Source organism: Melanostigma gelatinosum (assembly GCF_949748355.1).
Source record: "Melanostigma gelatinosum genome assembly, chromosome: 1".
NCBI classification, from domain to species: Eukaryota; Metazoa; Chordata; class Actinopteri; order Perciformes; family Zoarcidae; genus Melanostigma; species Melanostigma gelatinosum.
The window spans coordinates 31237967-31250569 of NC_136634.1; the positions used below are offsets into that span (position 1 = coordinate 31237967).

Below are 12603 nucleotides of genomic sequence, written 5' to 3' on the forward strand. Positions count from 1 at the left end.
AAACAGCATCCAAATGGATGCTGACGTTGCTCTATGGATGTCGAGGAAACAGTTTGCTGTAAAAAACTTGAGGTGATCATGTCATGGTTGTGCTGTCCAAAAATTGATAGATGCAGCATTAGCAATTAAATTCAGAAAACAATCAGTGTTAGAATGCACTGACATACATTAAAGCTGCTGGTTATTTCAGAAAAAAAGTCAACATCAACAAAACTTCAGACATGGTTAACAAATAAAGTTATTGGGGCATGGAGTGACAGATTGTTGTCATCACTCTGTTGTTTTTCCCTTGTTTGGTAAACATCAGCATGCTTTGTGACTTTGCCTCATAGCATTTTTTTTAAATCGCTGCCATTTGCGTTGGCCATCATGCGATAACAGCTTTGGCGGACTTCCAATGTGGTATGAAATTGTTTTGGGCAGAACATTTTCAATCCCATAGGAGTTTTTTTCCTCATAATATCACACCTAATATTAAAACACTTATGTGGTTATGATGCCTCGTCTGGCACCACTTCAGCTAAACCGTTACTAGACCCGTTGGTGCTGACATCGTCCCTGCTCCTTGATTAGGCCGTGACACGTGAAAGGGTTCCAGACAGGGTTGACTTCAGTGAGGATGGAGATCAACATCGTGGTGCATAACAGCGGGCCCTAAGAAGCCAGATAATACCGCTAACCTCACTGCCTATCTGTGTGACACACAGTGTTCCCTGTGTATCATGGCCTGCAGCTAACGGAGGGGGATGATCTCATTTGAGAAATTATGTGCGCTTGTCTGTTTAGTTTGCAGAATGAAAATATGTAATGAGTCTCTCAGACTGCTGCTACAGTAGACAGTGGTCCACTGTACCGCCTGCCCGCCCACTCAGCTCAGACACACAACAATACAGTACCTGCATTTAATTAATATGCCTTTACTTCATCTGACATCTGCCTGCTTTTTGGGGACGCCGAGTACCTTGTCTGATGACTTTGTGCAATCTGCAGGATGAGTAATCATGACAAACATAAATTAATAATATTAAAAACGTTACCCTAACAGATGGGACAATGCAAGATTACAACATGGATTAACGTTAAGTGTGATCAGGGCAGCGCAATAGAGAAGCATTTAGCATGCTAGTTTCTATTTTTCCTATTTAATTTAATGGAAATTCAAGCTTGACATTCCAGTGCTTGTTTGAAGAACTTATCATTATGATCATCTAGCTGTATTATTATTATTCTGATTATTATGAGTATACTATTATTATTATTTTAAAAAGCTTGATGACCGATTAACATTACACAAGGGGGCTTTGAATTTGTAATGGTAATATTCTGACCTCTATTGGCTAAATTCGTAATTGCACCTGCCTTTTAAAGGCAAAACAAGCGAATGTAATTTTGTAATTCATATCATTGTTGGAAACTAATGCAATATAGGAAGATTATTATTTTTCCCTGAAGCAACACAGTTTACTTACATTTAAAACAGCTTGAAGAAAACGATTTAAAAATAACAAGCAACTTTTAGAATTTAAAGCAGAAAAATACACCATCAATTGCCTCAGTTCGACTCATGGATGTGAATTCCGATTGCTCTGGTCTGGATCTCACAACAAGCGCTCTGATTGGCCAACAGGTCCTAGCGCCAAAAATAGGAAGGAAGAAGAGTTGTGAACGCAATAAAGGATATTATTTGCTCAATATTTCAGTAAATATATTGGCATAAACCTACTTTCAACCTCATTCGGGTACAAAATGGATACACAGTCATATCTACCTTCACAGCCTGGGGTGGGGATGGAGGAGAATTTCCTGTCTCTTGACGACATTTTGCTCTCTCATGAGAGACTTCCCATCCGGACAGAGTGCAGTTTCCCCCGGCTGGGATATCTGGAGAAGTCGACTGACGCGCAGGACATACCGGAGGTTGGTAGAGTTACCGAAGAAAATGTCGTGATGTTTAGAATGTTTTCATTGTATGTATTTGGAGATAACTCTGTCCATCTGAAATAAAACTAAAAGTAGCCCAGATACAGGCAAGTTATTTTTGTTGTGAGTGATTATTATTTTTGCGAAGTAAATTTGGCTTGCAAGCAGGCATTAACAGCATTAGGTGAAGCAATCAAATGTAAAGTGACGCTACGGCTTATAAGAAAATCAATAACACTTACGTCAATATCATTTCAACTTCAGTGACGTTACGTGAATACGGCAACTTTATTTAAATTGATATCTGTATTATGAAATATGTTTGGGCTGCCTCTGGTTGAACCCCGACATTTAACAACTCAAATGAGGTACCGCTTCCATTACTGCATAAGAAATATTTAATGTAATGTTACACAACACTTGTCCTGGGAACCTGAGGTTGTAATTGAAACTAATATAGGAAGTCCATATATATAGGAACACCACTAAGTCTCCTATGGATGAACATCAGAAGGAAAGGCCCTCGTTTCTATGTCTTTAGATTCAGTTAGGGGAAATAGGCTATTTACACAGAAAACATTTTTACAAGCAATGGTGTAAATAATGAAATTACTGTCACACTGTCATGGCTTACTGGGACAATATAACTGAGTGTGCTTTTCTGCTCCTGTGAAAAAAGTTCAGTTTGTAATCGCAATTAAGAGCATTTTACATAACCGTGTTACTGTAAGATGAGACACAGTGGGTTCCAACCAATGCCTGCACCAACATATACCTACAATAGGGACCCCAGAAAGCAGGGGACAATAATAACTCTGAAGTCCATGTAATTTGTCTCAGGGCACAAAAATGGAGCTCCCTCTGTGGCTGTCCAAGGGTCTGTACGAGAAGAAGAGGAGAGTGTTGTCAGTGGAGCTTCCCAAGGTGTACAGAGAGGGCTGGAGGACCGTGTTCAACGCCGACCCCAACGTGGTGGACTTGCACAAGATGGGGCCCTACTACTACGGCCTGGGGTCCCAGATGCTGCACTTTGACAGCCCAGAGAACCCCGAAATCGCTCAGACGCTGCTGCAGGTGAGCGACACGCACTGTCATTGATGTAGAAGAGTTAATTTAACATGAGAAGGTACAAAAACGTGCTGGAGTACCAAATGTCAAACCTCATTGTCAGTATTGGCATGAAACCATTTATAGAGGTACTCAAGTCTACACTGGAAGATAATACCGTACATATTTAAATCCAACAGGGATCCTTCTTACGACATGACATGTCATTAACCATGATTTATTAAACAGTTTGTGATTGTGACCTCTGGGGTCACAAATAGTGAGGCGCTTTTACACTTATTTGGTAAACAGACAAGATAAAAACATGTTAATAAATGAGCTTTAGAGGGGCTGGTAGCTGACTTGTGTTGCCTTTGGACAGAGTCAGGTTAACTGTTTCTACTGATTCCAATCTCAATGCCAAGCTCTCATAGGTTGCTGCCTATATTTAATGTGCAGTTATGAGAGAAGAAAATAACTTCTCATTTCACTCTCCCCCAGAAAGCAAACAAGTGTAATTCCTAAATGTTGAGCTATTCCTTTAGCCAGGTGTTGCTACACGCAAAGTAAAATGTTTGAACTAAAAAAGTGTTTGCAGCTGCATCAAGTCACTTCAGCACTGTTATTTTTAGTTATTTTGCAGAACCACAGGTGATCACTGTCACATTTTACTCAAAGAATATTTTTGTTTATTTATTATTGTTTGCTAAGCACTTAAATCCGTATGTCAGATCATTTCACAACTTGTGATACACACAGTTTGATTTGCAGCCCATCACACACAACAGATTGGATTAAATTATATTGTTGGCTGGTGTTTTTATGAGAGAGAAACATATACAAGCTTGCAAGTACCCAAAACAGTTTCCTGGCTGTCTTTTCAAATTTACCAATGAATGTGTGGTCAAATGTACTATTGCATTGTGCAAAAGCTTAGATGCTTTTCTATAAAACTTCATAGATCAACAGGCACAATGCAGATTCTGTGTTGTTTAATACATTACAGCTAGGGGGTGCAATCAGATCAGAAAACATGGCCTACTATTGGCTGTCTGTTACCAAGCAGATTATAACTGGTCTCATTGTCTAACGGGCAAACAGAAACCGAGGAACGATGCGGTTCTCCATAGCTTTACACACCACAAGGTTTTTTTTACATATTTAAATGGAGAAAGTGCTTTATAAGAAAATGTATATTTCATATCATATCCGTTTCTTCAGCTAATGTGTTAATGTGAGGTATTAACTCGACCACGAACTGATTGAGTGAAAAATTAGCTTGTTATGATAATGAAGACGCCTGTGTTAAGTGGTAAATTATGCATAACTGCATTTCTATAGCTACACTTTAAAATATGACCTGGGCACTGTGAAGACAAAAACATCAAGGAGTGAATCAGGATTTCTAGGTTTACAGACTTTATACTAGTTGTACTTCTGAAATGTTAGAACCAGAAACCATCTTTGATGTTTCAACATTTTTAAGATCAAGTTTTTTTTGAAGATTGTTTTGCCCAGAGGCAAGTAAGATATAATATACATATCTGAATTTCAACATTAAATTTAACATCAAATTCACCAGTTCCAGTGGCGGCTGGTGGAACATGTTCTAGGTAGGGCCATCCTATCAATTTCAGCAAACATCCCAGTATGATTTAATGCAAAAAAAATGTAAGTATCAAACACGCATTATTACTTGGCAGTTAAATATTTAACATTTATTCCAACACAAAAAAAAGCAGTAAATAACACTTATATAATATAATATAATATAATATAATATAACATGTTCATTTATTGAGATGCCCCTATGGACCTTGTTATAGGAGGTAAAGATCAGGAGAAGTAAACATGACGTGTAATTATGAATACTGATGTTAAATTAAGCTATGATGAGTTTTCACTGTTAATTTAACATCTCTATTACATGTTGATGCCTCCATGACCAAGTTAAGCAGATGAGACTGAGGACAGCTATGTAGAAGAAAAGATGTTCACTTTGTCTAATATGTAGCTTGACAGAGTTCTCATGTGTGTCCTGGTGTTCTCATGTTTCCTTACCTCCTCATCCCTCACTCCCTACCCTGGTGTTCTCATGTCTCCTTACCTCCTCATCCCTCACTCCCTACCCTGGTGTTCTCATGTTTCCTTACCTCCTCATCCCTCACTCCCGTAACTGTCCGTGCTGGATCTGTGCCCGTTGTTTTAAAAAGCTAAATAAATGCAGCTAAATAAAAGCATGACGTCATCCAGCTAGCACAGAAGCTTCGCATGTACTGCTTCCCTTTCCCGCGAGTCTGCTGTCTGATTGTGAGGTCAGGCTGATCTGATATCAGCTCTTTGGCTGCAGAATCTCCGCCAAAGTTCTCCTCTCAAACGGGTCTTGGGGGAGGAGTGCTGGCGCGGGCGCTCGCCTGTAGAGACTTCTCCTGACGAGAACGCACAGCGAGGGGGGCCAGATCGTTCTGGCCCCACGCTGAATCTATTTGAGGGCACTGATTGGCTAAATTGTATGTCACTCATTTATATCTTGAATCAGCAATTGGCTGAACTGCTTCATAGAACCATAGAACCATTCCATAGTTCAAAAACACAAATATTGACAATTTGTATAATTTATGATTATTATAATTCTTTTTTTTTTTTCTTAATTTTTTTTTTTTTTTGTGGCTCATGGTGGGGCCATGCCCCATGACCCTCTATTGACCAGCTGCCACTGACCAGTTCACTCTGATTTTAAAAACCAGCATGCCTTAAAGGAACACCTCAAATAGACCATAAAGCAGGGTATGCATTAGGGCGGGGCTACTGTGATTGACAAGTTGCTGCTGCTACCAGAGCTGTATCCGGTGTCTTTTCGTCACTCCTCCGCATTCCAAATATGATAACTTCCGTTCATTGGGTGCAAAAAGCCAAGATAGCGAGGGCCATATTCTAAAATAGCGACGGTGAAATCGCCAAACTCGAGGCTTCAAAGAGTCTACAAACAAATGGTGTCTTCTTCTATACAGTCTATGAAGCAAACAAAGTTTCTTCTTGAATTCAAAGTAACTCAGGGAGAGTAACTGAAACTAGAAAAAAATAAGTCATTTTATGGTTGAAGTATTCCATTGATTTAAAAGTACCTCATCAGCAATAATACTCACACAGTGCCCTACATGCGCTGTCTTTGTCTTCCCATCTAATTTGTGGCAAACTGTTGACACTGTCCTTCTCCCAGACGTTCATCGGCCGCTTCAGACGGAACATGGACTCCTCCCAGAATGCCTACAACGAGGACACATCTGCGCTGGTGGAGCGCCTGGACTGTCTGGAGAAGGCCCTGTTCACGTCGGGCCAGAGCGGCCTCAACGGCTTCCAGAGCTGGGAGCAGGGCCGGGCCTCGCAACTCACCGCCTCCAGCCTCGTCCTCAACTACCGCAAGAGGAAGATGGCTGACGTGCCGCCCTGAGCCGGGCTCGGTTTAAAGAGGCAGGTGCTTGGACAGAACTTCGGAGTTGAAACTGCCATCCTCACTTCACCACCCTCTAACTTTGAGCCACGCTCTCTGTGGTGGGACAAGATGAGTTCTATGAGTTTCAGATATCCTTGACAGTGTGTTCATGATCATCATTGGATCTAAGAATATGAATAGTTGGTTGCTGAAGTTTTGATTGTTGATTGTTTTAGCATATATCAAGTAAAGATTCCAAATATTTCTTACAGCTTTACAAATGCAAACAGTGGCCTGTTTTTTCTGTTCCATCATACAGATGGTTAACCTGAGGATTTTAAACTGGTTGGTATGGGTGGGTAATGGGGATGTATGAAAGTTTTTTGATGTCATAAAATGGCAACATATTCCATAAAGCACTTCAACTCAGAAATATCTGAATTGCTTATTAACAGAACTGGAGATGATAAAGGGATGACTAGAAACAGCAAAGAACCTGTTGACTAATTATTATCTCAATACCATCAATACATTTTAGTCCTGAGTATCAATATTTACGTAGTTTCTTGTTGCTTACTATTTATAGTAGTTGATATCTGTTGTGGCAAAAATAATAACTTTATTTATATTGCACTTAACAGAACAAAGTTACAAAGCGCTTCACATAAAAACATGTAAAAAAAGTAAGTAATTAAAAGAACCTTGAAATCTATTCTAAAACGTTCAAGAAGCCAGTGTAAAGAGGTTTAAACTGGGCGTATGTGTTCAAACCATTTAAATAAAATAGGATGGTAATGTAGCAGGATGGTCAGAGCGGCAGCCATTTTTACATACCTTTTGCTATTGCAACCACTGAAGCGGGCTAGCTTACGTATAAATAGAGACATGAAGTTGTGAACTCAATGAGGAGTTTTGCAGTAACTACTAAAAGGAACAGCTGAGTAATAACGTTACGAAGCGTGGAGAGCAGAGTGAATGGCTTGCTAGCTAGCTAACTCGTGTACAGCAAACAAGCTGTCTGTGATTACTTTGTGCATGTGTATTGTAATGATAGCTGGATATGTGGCCTGTGCTCGTACTCAACACCTTCACGTTTCACTCTGAATGTGGAATAGTACTTTGACTGTTGACATTGTGAGTGAATATTAATTATGAGACTTCATTTATAGTTTGGTTATTGGTCCCTGTCCTCAGGCTGGTGCCCCGTTATTAATAATTGTTAATCATCTTAATGACATGAATAATTCATTAATTCTATCAACACCGGAAGGCAAGTCGGAAGAATCAAAGCTTTGCAGTTGGATCATTACAGCAATGATTCTCAGAATTACACAAAAATCACGATGGTCATAAAATGATGGCTGCATTCATAATGAATTTAGCCCCTACGTCGTGAAGATTAAGGTACAATCTCAGTGTCTGCAGTCTCCCCCACAGGGTAGAAATCTAAACAGTGTGAATTCAGTTCGGAGGTGGATCTAACCATTACTGTCTGGTTGCATTTCTCTGCAGGCAGATCTATTGCTGGCCTTTCATTACTTGTGTCTGTGCGTACTTGGTGGGCAGTCTTAGCCAACGGTTTAGCTGAAGCAAAGGGCAGACTGAGGGTGAGCAGCCAGGAAGCTGACATACAAGACACTAATGCTGCCCCTGGATTTTGTTTACTTTAAGGGCCTCTGACAGTTGGTATTTGTTGGGAAACCATTTGTGTACATGATGAAATGCTGAGAGGAGCCCAAGGCTTACTCTTTCCCCCTCTCTCACACTGTTTGTCTCTAATTTTCTACATATAGGTACTTCAATTGTGATTAACATTTCTATTCTATTTTGTTCGATGTTCACATTTTAGCCCCGTAGCTCTGCGGCAGCTTTAAAACCAAATTCACAACTCTCCCTCACTGTGGAGACATTGTGCAGCCAGTGTTTCTATTCTGAGAAGGGCCACCAGTGCACCATAGTCAATCATGATTTCAGCTGTTTAGATCAGCTGGTCTCTTCTATCCAATAGCACTACGAAACAATGACATTGTTAGCCTATCATCTTTCTGCTGTCTCTTTTAAATATGATGGTCTCTCTACCTTCAGTACATTCATGCTGCTGTTACACACCCCTCCACCTCCACATGTCCGCCCAATCTTCATCAGATTCATCATCATCATCAGCTCATCATTCTATCAGCCACCACCACCACCAGTGTCTGGACTCCGTGGGGGATTTATGTTGCTGCTGCAGACGCCCCTCCATTACAAATCTCCCTCTAGAGTCCAAGCTCCAAAGACTATCAAGACTTTATCATCACATATCTATTGATAATAAACAATTATCTTTTCTTTATATGACTTGTCTCTCCTGATTGAACTAATCATCTCTGCTCCATAGACTCGCATGCGATAACTTCAGTTTTTCTTAATTTTTAGGCAGATTCTGTAGATTTGGAGCTCGTCATGGTTAAACGTTGTGTAATAGTGATACTCGTTAACCGGAGATCCTGGAAGGAGTGAAGCCAATGTGGAAGTGTCTTAAAAGTTGCATTCTCTCGACTGAACAGCAACGCTAGCTACTGAAGGTATACTAAATGTCTACACATGCTGCTTTTGCTTTTAATGATTGTAACTGATTAAAGACCTACTCTGCTTTACAGGAACAATCTTTTTCCTTAATTTTATTTTCATCTGTCTCGATCTTCAGTTGATGTGGTGATTCACTTTTACACTGATCTGTTGCCTTAGCTTCTATCGTTATCTTTCTAACCTGATATATCCTGACAAACGCATATCCTGTCTGCTTCTCCCTGAAATCTCCATTTCGTTTCCCCAAACAGATAATACTCACATGAACACATCAACCACGTAAAATCCAGTCCCTGAGGAACAACAGTAGGCAGTAGTAGTGTCAAGTTACAGTTGCCGCTTACATAACACCTTGGGACCAAGGCTGGGCAACTTACTTGAAAAATACAGTCCCTTATCAGTCAATAAAAAATAATTACACAAGTTTTTTCTGTCTATTTATTAACATGACAATTTTTTAAAACTGTGGTTACAGTCTGGAAATAAGACTATAACCACTTTACACCTTGGGTATCCAGACCTGATTATATTAACACCTCGCTAATATTTGTCTTCACTGTCCACATTGAGATCTGATCGCCCTCTCCAGGTCAAACAACCGAACGGGTCAAGTGAGCTCACTAGTGATGTCAGGATTTTTTATTACCCAAACTCAACCAACCCGTTATGAGAGCCAATCCGAACTGTCTGACCCGCAAAATCAACCACCTCAACTAAAGCTGACCCTGAAATAACCAACTTTATACATTACAGTCGCACAATTATCACTTAAGACTGAGACAAGGACAGAGACTGTGTGTGTTTGAGAGAGACAGAAAGAGGGGAAGAGAAGGTTGACTATTGCACACAATGTTTCTGTATGTTATCAATAACTTCCGCTGCATTCACATTGAATCAGGCAGATAGTAGACAACACATTCTGGGCGGGAAAAATAAACAAGAGTCCTACGGAATGGCAGGATGGTGACGGAATCAAATATATGAAATAAAATGATTTTGTGTCTATTAATGCAGCTTTTCTCCTAATACTTAAGGAACTTAAACTACGACACGTCAGGTTGTAAATTCCATTGCGGAGAACAGCAAAGTGTTTAAAATATTTTAACGGCAGTGCATTCTAATGTTAGCCTTGCTGGAATTCTCTGCCGGCCTTCTCTAATTTTACCGTCCCGCTCTTGTCCACTAACTTGATATCCATGTGAATGCAATGTTACTCTGGAATGTTATTTTGTCCCTTGTCCCTGGTCACCTCTGGGGATGGTTTGGCTTTTCTCATCACAATCCATCCTCAAAGCTCTTTGGGTGCATTTACAACTCTGGTGTGGTTAAGCATCCGATTACAATCCGATCAACAAAAATGTGTTCAAATTATTGGGAAATGATTGTGTTACAGCAGCAGGTTATCCATGGCAACAGTAGATACACAGTGAATATGTGGACACCAGAGATATATATCTATAGAATACACAATATAAAGAATATATTAGAATACACTTAACATACCAAACTACAGCAATTAGAATATAAAATATAAACATAGGATAACATACTATATACCGTACTTTTCGGACTATAAGCCGCTACTTTTTACCCCACGATTTGAGGCGTCGGCTTGTAGTCCGGTGCGCTTTATATACGTATTTTTCCGTAGCTTTTCTCCGCCACAACAACAACCGCAACTTCCGGTTCCGGTCTAACACAACATTTACTCGCTCCCGACACAGAACAGTTGCTACCAGCAACCCCTCTGCTACCAGCTGTTACTGACAGGGTCGCTACAATATGGATGAAGTACCTTTGACCTACCTCTCATTAGGACTGTTAACAAAAAAGGTTGAACGGCAAGATGCTTTTAACAGTACATGTCCGACTCGCTAGCTTCTAAGCTAATTTTAACATTACGGCCAATGGGGAAATGCTAACCGCGATTAGCATTAGCGAATATATAATATATCTTTGTACATCTTTTCATGCAGACATACTTGCATTACAGACTAAGGTCTCTCACGGCTACCAAACGAAAAGCAATGAGTCAATAACTGTTGTTGCTCATAGCTCTGAATAGCTGTTGTGCTAGCAGCAACTGACCAAGCCAGTTAGCCGTAAATGCTATTCAGAGCTATGAGCAACGTAGACACGCTGCATGAGAAGAGCAGCTTTTTCTCAAGTCTGCCAGTGGATCCTAACAGCAGTGTAAAAGAATCCACCATCACCAACGGGTTCCGAAAGGCTGGGATACTACGAGATTAAGGGGACAGCGCAATGAGGAGGACAACGCAAGCTCAGGGGCAGATTTGCCTCGGGAGCAAAGTGACACTGAGGGTGCAGAGCAGCTAGTGTTGAGAATATAACTCGAGTGAACAGACTGAGATCGAGGCGTTTAGCTCAATTCAAGCAATAACATTTGTTTGTAACAGAAGTATTATGTCCAGCAGTTAAACGTGCACGGACCTAGAAAAGTGAAAACTAAAAAGGCGCTTAAGCAGAGTGCGCGTGAGTGTTATAGGTTCTTCTGATGGAAGCCTATTGGTTAAAGCAAAGTTGCAGGCGGGGCTGTGTTTAGCAGAACAGCAGCCTGGTTGGAGCACTGGGCATCTCCACCCACACTGGCTCACGTCCGGATCCCGCCTTCTCTGGAACGTCAGTGTGTATGCATGTTGTTAACACTTAAGGTGCCGGAAAGGGTGCAGTTCTAAGCTATTTCGAAGTCTCTGTGTGAATAGATAAAGAGAACTCTTCTCCTACTCTAAGATGGCAGTTTCCGCCCTAATCTGGTGGTTTAAGCAAGTGTTTCTTTCAGGGCCACTGTATCTGTTTCTATTGTGCGAACAGGCGACAGAATGCCCTGCTCTGAGTTTTTTACCTACTTACAGTGACCTCACAACTCCGCAATATAAGCTTACAAGTATAGCGCATATTATTTAACATTGAATGAATATATTTTATTTACACTAGCAGAGCTACGAGCTACGAGCAACAACAGTTATTGCGTGTTTTTGAGTGAGAGAAATAAATAATCTTGGTTTGCAATATAACTGCTGTCCTGAGTCTGCATTTGGGTCCTTGAACCGGTAGGTACATGTCCGATTCGCTAGCTTCTAAGCTAATTTTAACATTACGGCCAATGGGGAAATGCTAACTGCGATTAGCATGCGCGAATATGAATGCTACACTTTTCAGCGTGTTGTTGAAAGCATTTGTCACGGAGAAAAATGCTCCATATGCTCCATATGCTCCGTGGTGAGACGGCGGAGAGAGCACCATACAGCGATCATAGTTCGTCGATTGTTGGCCACAATTGTGGCAAATCTTCTAGATATCGTCCAGATATGATCTTAGTTCATGTATAATTGTGTTTACAATGGCTGGTATGATGATGTTGCGCGGACTTTTTTTTCGGACTTTTATTTTAATATGTCTGGACTATTTCCGGTATTTTTCTCCGTGACAAATGCTTTCAATAACACGCTGAATGCTACACTTTTCTAAACATTGTCCTAACTGTACCCCCCCCCCCCCACCCCACAGCATGCGAGTAATATGTGTGTTTTCATAGTCTGCTTTATCTCAGCCATTCGTTGTTATTCAGCCATTCAGCCATGAAGGTACCGGTACATGATGTGGTGTGTTCA

The 12603-nt window shown here is 40.6% G+C and overlaps 1 protein-coding gene across 1 annotated transcript; it reads left to right on the forward strand.

The window, feature by feature from the left end:
- Positions 1-1654: 1654 nt before the first annotated feature.
- gins3 (GINS complex subunit 3) lies at positions 1655-6723 on the forward strand. The gene is made up of 3 exons (XM_079267856.1): positions 1655-1917; positions 2761-2994; positions 6188-6723. The coding sequence occupies exons 1-3, from the start codon at positions 1747-1749 to the stop codon at positions 6416-6418; spliced, it is 636 nt and encodes a 211-aa protein (XP_079123982.1). The 5' UTR covers positions 1655-1746; the 3' UTR covers positions 6419-6723.
- Positions 6724-12603: the final 5880 nt, after the last annotated feature.